Source organism: Danio rerio, chromosome 10 (assembly GCF_052040795.2).
Source record: "Danio rerio strain M-AB ecotype USA chromosome 10, GRCz13ab, whole genome shotgun sequence".
Classification (NCBI taxonomy): domain Eukaryota; kingdom Metazoa; phylum Chordata; class Actinopteri; order Cypriniformes; family Danionidae; genus Danio; species Danio rerio.
The window spans coordinates 28,621,724-28,638,416 of NC_141030.1; the positions used below are offsets into that span (position 1 = coordinate 28,621,724).

Consider the following 16,693-nt stretch of genomic DNA (forward strand, 5'->3'; position numbering starts at 1 on the left):
ATAACATTTTTCAGAATTAATTCAAATTAATTTTATTGTTTTGGCACCAAACATATAAATAACAGAAAGTGTATAACAAAATTAAGTAAGGCTGCGGTCACACTAACGTTTGAGCATGCAAAATTCTGTCATGCTGCACTGCGAAGTGGAATTAAACAAAGCGAGTAGTGGAATTAAACTAAATAATTAGAGATTGAAAAAGCAAGCCAGAGAGGTCATGATTTGATCTTTGATTGGTCTCAAGCAATCATATGATGTGATTTCGCATGTCAGCGTTCTTCAAGCTTCAACTTTCCAATGCTGTGAATTACAAAATTTGTCGCATAAGTTATCATTCCAGGTCTGCAGTACTCAAATGCGTATGAATGGAAGTCCATAGGGAGAAAAGTGTGACTGGGAATTTAAGCTGTAACTCTAATTAAACACACCTGATCAAACTAATTAAGGCTTGTTAGAAATCTACAGGTAATGTTGAAGCAGGATGGGTACTAAACTCTGCTGTGCTGCAATTCTCCAGGAACTTGGAGTTTGACCCCCATGGTATATAGCAGGGGTGCTCAATCCTGTTCCTGGATATCTACCATCCTGCAGATTTCAGTTGCTACCCATATCAAACACACCTGCCTGTAATTATCAAGTGGTGTTCAGGTCCTAATTAATTGGTTTAGGTGTGTTTGATATGGATAGCAACTGAAATCTGCAGGAAGGTAGATCAGCAAATGAACAGCAAAAAACAACATAATTATTTCAAATTTTAATGTTTTAAATAATTAAAAACTGTGTCAAATCTCAATAAAAAGTTTTAAATAATTATAAAAAATAAAAATAAAGTTGGCAACACCGAAAAACCAAAGGATCCAATCTTTTATTGATATAATTATCTCAAGACTACAAACTTTTTTATTGTTCCTATATAAATTCATAGGTGGGAACACTGCTCTGAAAAATACTTAGCAACAAACTCACAACCTGGGACCGGACAGTGGAGCTTTTGTGTGTGGATGCTATGTGTATCATGTTTTTGTGATTCCCTGTGATGATGTGCACATGTTACCTTACTGAGATGGAATTTAATTTTAGCTTAGTTGCCAGAAAGATACATACAACTGTTAGCATCTGTACATTATGGCAGTTTGCAGGGCCGGATTAACCAATGGGCCTTATGGGCACAGGCCCAGGGGCCCGTGCGCACTAGGGGCCCCTGCGAGGGGGGAGAAAAAAAGACAATTTCGGAGTGTCTTTTTAGGCTAATTGCAAATAGCGCATCTAGTTGGACTAAGCTATTCAGGGTTTACGCCCATCAATGACTGATTGATAGAGACAAGATGAGTAAAGAGCTGTGAAATAATACAGTAACAGTGGCGCACCTTGTAAGGCGCACAGCATCATCTTATGACGCGATTAATCATAACATCGGTTCGAATCCACCATCAGCTGAACTCGTGCTACTTTTTTTTTCTCCCCATTACATATCAGATTGAAAATATATTTATTTTTAACAGGAAAGAAACATTTTATTTAAATAATGCAAATGTGATATAAAATCACAAGTGTCTCATGGGTATTTAATAATGTTTAGCCTTATTATAGGCGCCTGCCGCGCCTCCCTCTCTTCAAAAACTATATTGCTCAGACAACTGTATTTCCTCTGAGCAAAAAAAATCGCGATCACATATTAATATTATTATTATATTTAAATTGCCTTTCTTTCTTTAACTAAACAGAATGCTGTAATTGGTCAAGTGCGGAAACGTCAGTTTTGTAATAACCCGCACTAAACTGAGCGGACTTTAGTGTAACGTTATATCTGTTATAAATCAAAAATGAGTGGATTTAACAAACGTGACAAAAAGAGGAGAAGAGGCATCTTTATTGAGGCATTTTCCATACACACCATCTTTAAACAGACCTATGATCAGGAGAATGAGGGTACAAAAGAAGACGTTATGGAAACTTTAAATGATGAGCAGCTGGCATTAACCAGGTGGAGGAGGCTAACGGCAGCGCAGCGCGGACTGGATTCATCGTGTGAGAGACGTACAGAAAAGGAGAGAGAGAGGCCCAGAAGAGGAGAGAGACGGGAGAGAGGTATAGTGTCTGTGATTTCGGATACTTTTACGTTTATAATCCAAATTCATAGAACTCAGATTCATAGAACTGGATTGGAGAAGCATTGTGCATTATATGCCATGGCAATAATATGCTTTATAAGTTTGTAAAAGCAATACATTAAAATACCCTTAAAAAAAAAAAAAAAAAAAAAATATATATATATATATATATATATATATATATATATATATATATATATATATATATATATATATATATATATATATATATAAATATATAGTTTTATTAGTATTTTTATTTAATGCTTTGAAAAATAATTTAAATCCTTTTAGACTATAAATGCATATGTACTATATATCATTTATTTAAATATGTGGGCAACAAATTATAGATTCATTTTATTTAAAAATTATTATATTATTCTTATTTTTTTAATTCAACTATAGGGGTGCGGCCAGGTAGGGAGCCTTACAAGATAATGTGCCCAGGGGCCCCTGAGTTCTTAATCCGGGCCTGGCAGTATGCAATATCCAATAAATACATATACTTAAACAAAAGTAATGTAAGAAGTTACATAAGGAGAGGCTAACTAGCTAACAATGTAGCTTTCAAGTACACAGTTCAAGATAACAACAATATAACTTAAAACACAGCCGTATTTTAGAAACCCTCAAAAACATTTGAACACATTTTACTTACTCATTGTAGATTCTTATTTAAAGCCTAAAACATATCAGACTCTACATCTGAATTGATGGACAGAGAATAGAGCACACTCAGCAGTAAACAAATCAAACACCTGGCTCCCTTAAAGGGCCGGCATTTTCTGAAAACTCTTTTTAACACCTTTGTGTTTAGAATAAGACAGACAGCCTGTGGGAGTGTGTGGTGATGCCTAAATCATTATTTTCTGCCTTTAAAATGCACATCTCTATAAATAGCAACATAAACCATCAGAGAAGAGGGGACAGTAATGGTTGAACAGTAATTTGCTATTAATTGTCAGTTACTATCTGTAATGAGTACATGAAGTAAATTACTGGAATTTATTCTTTGCACTACACAATTTCATACAAAGTCTACTCCTTTTACAGTAAAATAATATGTGTTAATAAATAATAAATGTTTCCTTTTATTACAGCAAAACACTGGCTATTTTACAGTTATTTACTGCACATCTACAGAGTAACAGTGCAGTTATACTAATTAAACACACCTGATCAAACTAAATCTAAAGGTAGTGTGTTGAAGCTGGAACTAAATTCTGCTGGGCTGCGGCCCTCCAGGAGTTTGACATCCCTGGTACATAGCATATTTTCAAAGGAATTGCCTACATTTATCACAATCATGCACATATCATTGAATAAAAACAATAAAAATTTAAAAACGTCATCCAAAGCGAAAAAATAAAACATAAATAAATAATCTGATCCTCATGTTGTTCCAAATATTAATACATTTATTTAGGAAAGTCTTTATACTATACTGTTATTGCCATTTTTACCTACTTCATTTGAAGTTTTCCAAACAAAAAATGTATGTACGTACTGTTTAAGATATTTTTAAATAACACATTTTTACTAGTTATTTAGCAAAATACTAATATTCAGCTTAAAGTGCAATTTAAAAGCTTAACTATAGGCTAAACTAGGGAAATTAGATTAATCATAGAAAAGTAAACAAAGTTATAAAAATGATTGTGATAATTTGGTTGCTCTGTGTGAATATTTTTGCCTTTAAATGCATCTCGTTGATATCTTTACCTTTTAATTAGCTCTGTGACATTGACATTGGTTGACTCCTTATACTTAATGTTAAAAACATAAAAGGAACCAAAGAAAACACAGAGATGACTGCAGAGAAATTTAGCTTATCATTAATGCATTGTCTCACTATCTCCTCAATATTGACCATACACATACCAAAACTAAACAGTATATATATATATATATATATATATATATATATATATATATATATATATATATATATATATATATATATATATATATATAAATAGCAACATAAAGCATCAGAGCACATGGGGTAATAATGGTTGAGCAGTAATTTACCATTTATTATCACAATTTACCATTTATTATCACTATCTGTAATGGGTCCATAAAGTAAATTACTGTAATTTATTCTTTGCACTACAAAATTTCATACAAATCCTGCTCCTTTTACAGTAAAATACTGTTTCCTTTTATTACAGCAAAACACTGCAACGCTATTTTACAGTTATTTACTGCATAATCTACAGTAAGGGTTAACAGTGCAGCACACAACTTCTGCTGCAGGTAAGCTGAATGATAATCTTTAAAATATATATGCAATACAAAACTTTAAACATTTATGGGTTTTTTTTTAAATAAAAAGAAAAGAAATCAGGAGAGTAAAATATAATTTGTCTGGCGCTGATACTTTACTGTTTGTAGCGAGAAGAAGAAAAAAAAGCAGATGAATACCTGGCTGGGGAGACGGCGACAACATGGATTATCTGTTCTTCAGAAAAGATCACGACATTGTGAGGCGTTTATCATACAACGCAGTTCGTGTTTGTAATCATTAACATTAACTAATAATAATTCTCTCTCTAGACTTTGTTTTAGGGCTTGTGCTTGATTGTGAAAAATGATTAAGCGCTTGCATTTTTTATTGCATCCTTTTCGCAAGTTATTTATCTAGCTATTTATTTTTTTTAAAGTGGTGAGAGCATTATTTACTGGCAAACATGTTCCTCGATCTCGTACATCAACAAATAAAGTAGCCTCCCAAAATTAATTGACCTTTTATGTAAAAATTAAGGAATAACTTAACTTAAATAAATATTAATAAATAAAACATCCGTATAAACGTAGGCCTACGTTATTTTTGAACTTTCGTTATTAAAACAACACAAAACTATTTATAAATATTGTAGTTAAATATTAAATAACTTTAACTGCTTGAAACCGTATAATAATATCAATTTAACGTTACATTTTTTAAGAACTTAACAAATAGTCTAAATGGCACTTTACTAATCAGTGTAATAATAATATAAATATTAATAATTATAAGTAAAAAGTAAATATTAACCTAGTAACAATATAAGTCAGATGTTTAAAAAAACAACGTAGGTTCTCTCCACCAACTAACATGTTGACTTTGTCCGGTTTAAGTGAAGAATGGGGTTATAATGTTTCCAGCAATACACTGTCAGATGGTGTGCTTGTAGCGAAAATGCACAGACAGGATACTTTTTCACAACCATGCGAGAGAGGGCTTCTTTCTGTTCCGCCGAACGCATTTCTCGCAAAGCAGGTTTCTCTATGCTGCGGAGCGGCGCGTTCTTAACTAGTTACCAAATATGTTGCTCCATTTCTCGTCAATGTCTTCCATTTATCACTTTCTCTTTTTTATCTGGCCATTTTTGCAAATGCCTCTGCCATGCCTGGCTGAGCTGGGCTTTTGCATTTAGAAGACAGGAGTTGATTAAGCCTAAATGGCTTTTTTTTCCCTCGCCGTCAATCGCCACTGGCTTGCATGATTCGGGACCCGTGGATCTGCGTATCGATGGATTTGCTCTTTAGTGTTTGGGCTCTCAGCAGTGAATATTAAAACATACATTAACACTTAAAAACCCCCTACAAAAAGCTTAATCAAAATTTATTTGTTCACCTTTCTCGGTCGGCACGAATCCAAAATGTTCCCAGATGTAAGATTTCGTTTTCTAACAAGATTCATGGTTGAACTTGAACTTGCTGAATCGAGTCTACTATTATATTCCAACAGATATGTAATACTTACAGTAATTTGTGTTTTAAAGTGCGTGACGTCACGTACTACAGCCGGTGGCAATGGACAACGGCGGTGGCAACTGACCACGGCGGTGACGGGCCCTAAATATCGCAATATATATCGCAGGGAAAAAAAATATCGCAATGTCAATTTTTTCCAATATCGTGCAGCCCTAATGTGCAGTGTTGTGCAAGTTACTTCCAAACTGTAATACATTACAGATTACTTATTACTGTTATTTAAATGTAATCCCTTACCTTACAATATTACTGTCTCAGAATTGTAATATGTTACATTACTCTTATATTACTTTTTAGTTACTTTCACCAAAATAACTACAGAATTAGAACTTAACATTATAAAATTCTATAATGTTCTATAATGAGCATTTTACATCCAGTAGAAAGTGATTTGATGTAGCAGAATGACTGTGACCTCTCCAGGCTACTAACAATATAGTATATAATTGGCAATGTGATGGCTCAAGACAATGCAAGAAAGGATGACAGCCAGAATTACAAATGATCTGTTAAAAGTATGGTAGAGGTAAAGTGATTATCTGGCAATATCTGTGAATGGCTTGGCTATATTCATATTAGACACAACAGGCCGATATGTAAACTCCAATGCCATGACAAAATGCAAATTTTGTTTCTTTTCTTATTGTTGCCATTATTGTATTTACTTTACATTCATGTGGTTTACAACACAAAACCGTCCTGCACAAAGTGAGCATGATGAACAGCTTTCTCAGTATGTTTGTGCACCGATTTCCTGTTTGTGGACAAAACTGCTTGCGAGCTCTCACATACGCTGCTCGCGCACAAATTCTCACGATATCTCAAATACGCACTGCTCACGCACAAGTTTTCTTGCGTGCTCTCAGTACACTGCTCTCTCAGTGAGATTATATGCAGACTCACAATTCGTGTCTTGTGTTCCCTCTTCCTTTCAAGCTTTTTAATATGAATTATATTAGTACACTATTTATTAACAATAACCAAAATACTAAAATAGACTTATAATTTTTAATCTAATAAACCATAACATTGTTGGCTGTATGTTATATGATGAGATATTTCAAATAAAAAAAGCATTTAGACAAAAATAAAAACTAACGCAAGCAGAAATGTAACTAATAGAAAAACTTGATAAGGTATTATAGCCTACTGTACTATTCACTCTTTAAATAAATCTCATTATCAATCACATTTTTTTATGGCAACTAAAATAAAGTGAACTAGTGTCTGTTGTCTTCCACATGGTTGCAGGGGCACCCCAAGGGGTGGCCAGGGGTGGCCACGGCCACCCCTCGGTAAACTCTGGCCACCCCTGTGGCCACCCCTTTGGCCACCCCAATATAATTTTGCTGTTGACATTATGTACTTATAAATCCAGAACATTTAAATAAATAAAATGCAGCCACTAAATTATTGTTGGTGTTACTGACGTAGCTGATTCATTGTCTCTCCCCCTTAGTGCTGGTTCAATGCTGAATGCTGGTGAAAGCAAACTGACGCATGCGCGCAGAAAACCATTCCCGCGCGCCTCACGCACTCCCGTGTGAATTCCGGTTGGTTGTTTGCATGCACGCCGACAAAATACAGTACGCGCCGCTCATGCGCCGTGAAACGGAGTAACAGCCTTTTGTGCAGAGGTGAAAGTCGACTAAAGTTTATATAATATGATGATGATGATGATGATGATGATGTTACTTTCACTAAGCATGCCTTTAAAGCAGAAAGGAGGGATAATGAGTCAGGGAGGTAAGACTTCATAACATGATTTCTCAGCCATGATCTCGTCTAAGACCACAGATAATTCTATAATACATTTTTTTGTATTCTTTAGAATTGTCATAATTAATTTTCATGCAAAAGGTTTCTCAAGTGATCTTGGCATATCACTCCAGTTGTTGCTTTCCAGTAATATTTAGGACTGATTTCTGTTATTTATTCAGAATAATAATTGTATAATAATATTAATTGTATTTATTTAAAATAATTATAAATAAATTGTTATATTTATTGAATAACAAATCTAACAATTCAAGGGAGGTGGGGTGTATAGGGTGGTTCGCCCAGGGTGTTTTCCCCTATGAGTTAAAATTGTCAGGGGATGCAGCAAGTGTGTCTGATGGTTTTATGCTGGTGATGGTGACACTAATTGGCTGTTTAATGGTCCCGTGTAAAGTGGTTGGTGGTGCTGAATGATGGTGAAGCCTGGGGATTCCATCACAATTAACAAAACAGATTTAATTATTATAGGGTAAATAACAATGTTTTGAATATAATTTTAATAAGACAAACTGTATGTCTGAATATTGTATTTAGGAGAGAGAAAATGTTGCATGTAGTTTACAGCATGAACAAAAATACAACTTAATGACCTTTTAAAGTGCTCTTTTCTCACAGATCCACTGAAAATAGTCATTACATGGATAATCGACCCATCCTGAAGAATAAGATACAGCACAGTTCTCTCCTCTTTGTCCATTGGGCTCTGAAAACCTCCAGAACCTGAAACTACAGATCAGCATCAGATGTTCAGTTCTGCTTTCTGTATAATATGATTCTGACTGAAGAATCATTTATTAGATAATAATCAGTGAAATTCAGCAATTTCTCACCCAGTGCTCATGTTGCTGCCATCAACCCATTTCCAACTGCCCTCTTCATCACTGTCAGTCAGACCAATCCAAAACGCAGTGGCACCAGATATTGCATTAAAATATTCCTTAAAAAACAATTAATAATATAGAAATTAAGTAATGACAAAAATCAGTCGACTTTGACATCACACAAACACACTTAAATATCCATCTGAATCATACAAAACGCACGCACACACACACACACAGAAAGAGAGAGAGATAGAGACAACATACAACATTACAAAAACAATGTATTTGAACAGTCAATGTGCAATTAAAATAGGAAATAAGCTAACAGAATTCTTCTGTCAGGGGCGGGGTGTGAGACAGGGCTGTCCACCAACCCTCTTCAATATTTACATGTATTTCTGCATGCTCCTCTCCTAGAGCATGCAGATACACCGGGTCTCACACTATACGACTCCAGTGTGAAGTTCCTGCTGTTTGCAGATGATCTGGTGCTGCTGTCGCCAACAGAAGAGGGTCTACAGCAGCAGCCTGATATCCTGCACAGCTTCCGTCAGACCTGGGCCCTGACCGTTAACCCAAAGAAAACTAAAACTAAAAACCCAGAAACACAGCTTTACCCTTGATATGACAAAAATTTAACCTGCCATAAGCTACACATACCTTGTGTTGAAAATAAGTGCTGATGGAAAACTAAATTTGGCTGTGAATGAACTAAAAGAGAAAGCAAGAAGGGCCTTTTACATCATTAAAAAAATCAACACAAATAGAAATTTCAATTAGAATCTGGCTTAAAATTTTCCAGTCAGTGATTGAACCTATAGTTCTATACGGGAATGAAGTGTGGGGTCCTCTCCTCAGTTATGAGCTTGATAAGTGGGATAAAAATTTAGTTGAAGGCCTACATGCCGAGTTCTATAGGAGCATCCTCGGGGTACAGAGGAACACACCCAGCAATGCATGCAGGGCAGAATTAGGCCAGTATCCTCTACTCATGCGCATTGAGAAACGATCTGTTAAATTTTGGAAACACATTAAAATGAGTGACCCCGACTCTTATCATTTTAAAGCCCTCAAAACCCAAGAAATAAAAATTGAAAAAAAGTCTCCTGATTCAAACGGTCCTGAAGCTGCAAACACAGCTAGCACCCAATACATTAATGCCTGTCACAAAAAGAGAAAGCAGACCAATAAAACATCAGTGGTGTGCCTGCAAACACACACACACACACACACACACACACACACACACACACACACACACACACACACACACACACACACACACACACACACACACACACACACAAAATGTTGTTGATTGTTAAAATGTACAGTTTATTCTGATCTATTTTTGTATTAATTTGTTGGATTAATATGATGTGTTGAATAATAATATAATATATTGAATATTATTGTGATATATTGAATAATATGATGTATTGTTGATATTTTATTTAATTCTTAAATATAAATATCATCTTTTTTTTTTAAACTACTACTATTTACTGTGTGTACTGTTTTTGTTATAATAGTTACTTTATAACTCCTTTGGCAATACATTTGTAACATTTGTCATGCCAATAAAGCAATTATTGAATTGAGAGAGAGGGAGAGAGAAAAAGAGAGGGGGGGGGGGGGGATATTTCGCTCACTTGTTCTTCTTTGTTGTTTATGATGATGAGATCTGGTCCTCTGTCTCTACAGTATCTTCTGCTCTTAGACCAGTTCTTCTTCTCTGAAGAAATGAAGTAAAAACTGGACTGATTAAGTTAAACCATCCTTCTGTAAACATAATTAAAGTAAAAGTCATCATCACACTAAACGACACTATATATGAATAATAGGTTGTAACCAAATATGATGTACCCAGTTTATTACGACACTCCTGCAGGTCAAGATTCGTCAAGATTTGGTTCTGAGCATTCTCTGCTTTGATAACTTTGAAACTGGTTAGCATCTGGTCTCTCTCTTCTGTGAGGTTGGTTATGTTGATTAGTAGCTGGTCTCTCTCTTCTCTGAGGCTGGTAAATCTGGTCTGTTGTGTGTAGTTTGCATAGATGTAGACACTTAGCACTATGACTGCAGTCAGCAGAAGAAAACACAGCAGCACCAAACACACTGGATAAGCTCTGGTGCTCTTTGTGTTTACTGAATCACTTCCTAATGAAGAACAATGATGTTCCATGATTAAATGTGCAAACTGTGACATTTTCATTTGAAAAAAAAAAAGCTGTGCACAAACTAAATACTAAATAATTGAATGTACAAAATGTGTAGTTACCTGTTTGTTGAAGGGATTGTTGTGTGTTTGTCCTGAAGTCTTGATCTTTTATACAGTCTGCACTCTCATAAATAGCCACTGTCATTTCCAATAGATCTGTTCCTTCCCCAAGACTCGATGCTGACCACATTGTCATAAACATCTTAAGACATTTCTACTCTTATACAGGCTTATAATCTTAAACTGTTAACGCTGAATGTTCTTTGTGTGCCTTTCAGTTATGCACCTTTATCACCAACAACTAAAATAAAGAAAGAGGAAATGAGAAACGAGAAATGTGTCAAATTCAAGTCACGTGACATTACATCACATGGCGTTTTCCTGAAGCTAAGACAGTGAGCAGCATAATCTACAAATGTTCACTTACCACAGATCACATTTGATGTACAGTATTGTTTTCTTTAAGGTAATGGTGGAGAGAAATGCTTATTAGATAATGACAATGATTTCTGAGGACACACATTTACTTCCTAAACAAATGCTGTCATGTTTAACTTTGTACTGTACTTGTTTTTTCTGAGAATGTTATTATGTTATTAATGTGGTGATTTGATTCACTGATTTGTACATTTATGCTTTCCCCTTTTGTTAATGTTTCTTTTTTTCTTTTTCTTTTTTTGATGTTGTGTAATTTATGTTTTGTTTTTGTCTTCTGGTGTTATTATTATACGATTGTGATTAATCATGGGACCCACTTGAAAATGAGATGGTACATACAGGGGTTTATCCTAATGAATAAATATCAATGAGAACAACAATAAGGTTAGCCTATAAAGTAACGCTAACTACTTTAACTAGGTTTCAGTGTATCTTTGTCAAACCATTTTGTTGTCCTCATACAATAATTATATTGTTGGTACAGATGAATTTATAATTTTCTCAATTTATAGTTTTGAAACTGAAAATGTCATGTAAAGTGAAATTATATATATAAAAAAATATTCACTTACACAGCAAAATATGGGGACCCAAAACAACTCTATGGGTGTTAATTTCAACACTTTGAAAGTGTCTCATGGGGTCCACTCAAAACAAAGTTAAATCAACACTTTCAAAAGGGTTGGCACATTGACACCGAAGTAAGGGTTAATTTTAACTCAGGGCAGAGTTAAAAAATGTAACTATATTTAACACCACCTGGTGTAATATATTGTTATTTTATTCAACTCTCTTGAGTGTAAATATGGTAAAAAGGTCAAATAGACTGTAAATTACAAAATAAAAAACATTTTATTTGAAAACATTCACAACTTCAACAATTCATTCAATTTTTAAAATGCAACAATGTCAAATATGCTTTAAATGTTTTATTAGTACAGACAGTATCAACAAAATATGATGTCCAAACTTGATGTTTCATCAGAGCAATTTGAAAGTTCAATATATCGTCACTCATAGTTTTCTTCTGAACTCATAGTTTTCTTCTGAAAATACATTTTAAACAACTTGGCGTGCAAATCTTTCACTTCTGGTGTTTCCTTGGTCCTCCATATCAAACACAGCAGTTTAAATGAAGGTATAAATGCTGTAAACTTGTGTGAAAACAAACTGGAGGTAGGAAATCTCATCAAGCATGTCCTGTGAAAGATGTGCTTCCCAGCCACAGGATGACCTTTTTATCCATGACGATGTACAGTAGTAGCTGCTGATCGCTCGTCTGGTGGTTCCTGATGCACGGATATACTGTAGGGTGATGCTCATCTAAGAACTCTTCAAGACTCCAGCATGACTAAGAAAAATGTTTGAAAACAAATTGCAATCAAATTCTATGATATATTTAAAAGAACATTTAAAGTAAATAAAACTTTCAAGAAATCTAAACTCACCTTTTGAAAATCTACATGATGATCCACAACTTGACTCTCCCAGCTGGTTGAGGTGACAGGATATGGAAAAGTAGAAAAAACACATACATCACTGTTGGATCTCCAAAAACAATTAGGTTACCCACTATGACTAGAACTGGAAAAACAGGCAGCTGTCTGTCCAGAATCATTTAGTGATGCTGACTTCCCCAAAATATTGGCCACAGTGTAAAAAATATTCATAAACTTACAGTTTTCTGTAAGCATGTGCGTGCGTGTGTGTGTGTGTGCGTGTTTCTTTACCAGATTCAACTTGTTAGGCCCTTTCAGGTCCAGTATTGACGCCACCTTTCCTGGAGTCTAGCAGATGTTTCAGGTCCAAATATAATCTAAAATATTAGGATAAGCAGAAGAGAAAAAGTGCAGAGCAAAGAGCAAAACATTATTTAAGTAACAGTTCACCCACAATACAAAACTTATCACCTTCATGTCATTCGTTATTCTTTAATGCTCTAATACTCTCTCAGCTTATTGTGAAACAAATACAGAATTTTATTAAACATACCTTCATTATTATCACCACATATGACCAAGAAGGTGTGCTTGGTCATTTCACCAACTCTGGAAATACACCATCCGTCTCTAATCAGCCACCGTCACAGGGTCTTGTGTTATTGTACAGAGAACTGTGGCTGTTAAAAAACAACAACACATTAGTATCTAACACATATGCATAACCTTCAGATAAAAAAAGAGAGATGAACATCACAAAGTATGCCTCACACATTTTCACATATCTTTTGATTCAGATGTTGATTATTGATAATAAATCTACAAATCAAACCTGTATCATCATTAGGCTGCTCAAATATGAATCAGTTGATTAATTTTACAGACAGGTGGCTTTTTACAACGCACTAATAAAACGGTAATGTTGTGTACAGTACATGCTAAGTTTAGCCTATAGTTTTAAGCACAATATCATGCGGGAGAAAAAGCTTGACTAAGATGTTCCTGACTACAGAAATAGCCTAACTTACTAACGTCAGACATCCCGAGTTGGGAAAAGTCATTTTCGGGGGATACAGAGTTGATTTGCGGGAGGTAGCGGGAGAGATGAGTACCTAAAGAGCAATGGGATGAGTTGCGCGCGATGTACCTGAAGAGCGGTGGGGGTGACTTGCGCGCGACGTACCTGAAGAGCTGAGAGGGATGCGGTGGAGAGGGGTGTGCAAAGTCTTTAATGACCGGGTGGGAGACGCGCGATTTCCGGGAGATTATCATTCATTTGTGGGCATCTACTTGGGCATCTGGGAGTCTCTGTGCATTTGCGGGATAACGTTAACGTTAGTCCCGCAACTTCCGGGAGACTTCTGTAACGTTAAATGTCTGATAAAGTGCAAACGCGGTCATTTAAAGACATTAATGTTAACATTCCGACTTTAATGGTTGTCAACACTTAATATAATTCAAGCGTATGTTATCACACGAGTCTAAGTTATGGACTAACGGTATATGGACGGCCATGAATGAACCAGTTTAAAAGGGCCGCGGTGTTTAAAATAACCAAATTAACGTACACGAATAACAAACAATCATTTGTTTCAGTCAGGAAGCCTTTTACAAGTATGCATATGTTCATTTACTCACCAGATATGTTTTAGAAACTCTCCAGAGCTCATGGAAACCGTCCTGTGTTGCCGTTAGCATCCGGGCAGAGTAGGCTAACGTTAGGCGGCTCCAGGGATTCCCTCGCTAGTTTGCTTGGAATTAAAAGAGAAGTGTCGATTTTATTTTACAAATGGGTAACAACGCACAAAATGGCATTAAGCGTGACAGAAATGCGTTGAACATGTACATTTGATGTTTTTATGCACTATGTATGCGTGAGCATATATAAAAACATTCTTGAAAAGAAGTCAATAGTAATGCAGTTAAGCTAGATACACAAACGACCATGAATGAACCGCAGAAGTTTAAAATTGTCACTCCATTCTAAAGTTATTAACTTAACAACATGTTTACAACTGTATTTCCTTAAAGAAAGTCAGTAAAATACCAACATTTAGGTAGTTTGACTCACCAGTTGCTGTTCTAAACCTCAGATGGAAAATGGCGTCTGGAAAATTCTTCAGTGACTGGGGCTGCATGAATTCCCGGATGTTGGAAATAACACCACCAAGTGTTGAAAAGATAACTCCTTGATTTCGCACTGAATAAAATCAATTCTAACTCTTATTATATTCATTTATCAAAATCTAACTCTTTAACGTCAACACTTTATTCTCAAATGCTTCAACACCGAGAATTTAACTCTGATGAATTTGCTGTGTATAGGGAAAATGTTTTTTTAAGTTTTTCAACCATGAATTAACTGACTTGCTTTAGTTAAACTTAAAATCAAAATCAAAGCTAAAGTGTACTTTAAACTAAAATAATTATATATAACATTAGGCTAGGCTGTACTAAATGTACTTCCAGATATTTATTCTGGCCTCTAAATTTTCTGGGGCCCTGAGTGGCCGCTCACCTCACTTATTAGTTAAATCCCTCCCTGTCAATTGCACAGACATACATTCAGTATCCTATGCATGAATTAAAACTGCGAAAGGCTTACAATAAACATTCATTGCTGAAGTGTTAAACTTTTTGTCATGTATCCAGAAATGCAGATGTTTGAGCTAAGACTTTCAGATGTGAATTTTCATGACAGCCTTAAGCTTATTGACTTTACAAATCATTTCTGGTGTAAAGGACCCAACATTTGTTCAATATATATATATATATATATATATATATATATATATATATATATATATATATATATATATATATATATAATGTGGGGAGTATACCGATGCCACGTCGCCCTGGTCCCATATTCACCCCAGCTGGCACTTCATCAGCACCGGATTGTTCACAGCTGGACCTCATCAGCCGGAGAGACATAAAAGCCAGCCCCACACACAAGGAGGACGAGCTTCATTATCTGATGACTCCCTGCGCTAACGCTTGTGTCTCTCTGTCTCTCCCACAGCGGACTCGTGACGATCCAACACCCGAACTCTAACTATCCTTCACCTTATCCCTGGAGCACCACAACCAAGAAGAGCACCGTATTTTCACATTATTCACCTAATCACCCTCCGAGGACTTGTTTGTAACCAATGCTACTGTGTTTTTCCTCTGCCTCGCTACAACTGGTGGAGAATGCAGGCATTGCAGAGGGAAAAATTCAGAAGAAACACTTACCAGTAAGAAGAAATAACCGCTGAATTTTTCTTTGTGTTACAGACAGGCATCCGCTCTCTCACTCACGCTCCCTCTTACTCGGCTGTCAACATCCCGTCGCCATGTCACTGGAAGAGGTACTACTCCACCTAGCGGAGATCTCCAGCAAACAGCAAACCATCTCTGAGCAGCTTACAGCCAGACAGGACAAACTGGAACAGCAGCTCCGCCAGGCGGCCAGATACAACCCGATTCCTGAAGTGAGTGCACATCACCACCTCACCAAACTCAGCGACCTGGATGATATTGACGCTTACTTACACACATTTGAAGTGATTGCCAAGAGAGAAGGCTGGCCGAAAGAAAGCTGGGCGAGGATGTTGGCTCCATTCCTCACCGGAGAAGCTCAACAAGCTTATTTCGCACTTGAGACACCTAAAAATGAAGACTACAAAGCGTTAAAGAAGAAGATACTAGCCAGAATGGGGCTCTCCCCATTCAACAGTTCTCACAATGGTCTTATGATGAGAAGCAGCCGGTACGTACCCAAGCAGCTCAACTTGACGCTAAAGCAGATGCTCCGCCGGGTGGTGGCAGAGGACGGGCGCGACTGGGACCTCATGATTCCGTACGTGTTATTTGGGATCAGAGGAGTCCCCCAGGCCTCCACAGGCTTCACCCCCTTTGAAATTCTGTTTGGATGCCAACTTTTGGATGTGGCTCGTCAGGCCTGGGAGCAAGAGCCAGCCCCCCAGCGGTCGGTGATTGAACACGTACGGGACATAAGAGAACGCATCAAGAAAGTCATGCCCATCGTCAAGCAAAACCTGACCGAAGCCCAGCGCGCCCAACCGAGATTATATAACCGGCCCGCCTAACCCAGGGAGTTCCACCCAG

The 16,693-nt window shown here is 36.3% G+C and overlaps 1 protein-coding gene and 1 long non-coding RNA gene across 5 annotated transcripts; both read right to left on the reverse strand.

The window, feature by feature from the left end:
• Positions 1–8,058: 8,058 nt before the first annotated feature.
• On the reverse strand, positions 8,059–11,276 carry LOC147835074 (uncharacterized). Of its 3 annotated transcripts, XM_087270673.1 has the most exons (6): positions 11,128–11,276; positions 10,761–11,001; positions 10,346–10,639; positions 10,132–10,214; positions 8,486–8,592; positions 8,090–8,381 (listed from the first exon to the last, which is right to left on the reverse strand). In XM_087270673.1, the coding sequence occupies exons 2-6, from the start codon at positions 10,900–10,902 to the stop codon at positions 8,249–8,251; spliced, it is 759 nt and encodes a 252-aa protein (XP_087126799.1). In that variant the 5' UTR covers positions 10,903–11,001; positions 11,128–11,276; the 3' UTR covers positions 8,090–8,248. The 3 variants fall into 3 exon arrangements, with proteins under 3 accessions (XP_087126800.1, XP_087126799.1, XP_087126798.1); XM_087270674.1 differs by lacking the exon at positions 11,128–11,276 and having other exon boundaries at positions 8,059–8,375; positions 10,761–11,012; XM_087270672.1 differs by lacking the exon at positions 11,128–11,276 and having other exon boundaries at positions 10,761–11,020.
• A 695-nt stretch (positions 11,277–11,971) lies between these two features.
• Positions 11,972–14,698, reverse strand: LOC147842088 (uncharacterized). 2 transcript variants are annotated; one of them, XR_015501130.1, is made up of 6 exons: positions 14,649–14,698; positions 14,216–14,328; positions 13,131–13,257; positions 12,869–12,954; positions 12,587–12,629; positions 11,972–12,489 (listed from the first exon to the last, which is right to left on the reverse strand). It is a non-coding gene; the product is annotated as an uncharacterized LOC147842088 (long non-coding RNA). The 2 variants fall into 2 exon arrangements; XR_015501131.1 differs by lacking the exon at positions 14,216–14,328.
• Between the last annotated feature and the right edge of the window lie 1,995 nt (positions 14,699–16,693).

Bases quoted from the DNA above. Each gene is read 5' to 3' on its own strand.
- LOC147835074 (XM_087270673.1), bottom strand. From the start codon at position 10,902: ATGTTTATGACAATGTGGTCAGCATCGAGTCTTGGGGAAGGAACAGAT. The intron at 10,215-10,345 runs GTACATCATATT...TCATTTCTTCAG, and splicing joins GGAGTGTCGTAATAAACTGG to AGAAGAAGAACTGGTCTAAG. The intron at 8,593-10,131 runs GTGAGCGAAATA...TTGTTTTTTAAG, and splicing joins TAAACAACAAAGAAGAACAA to GAATATTTTAATGCAATATC.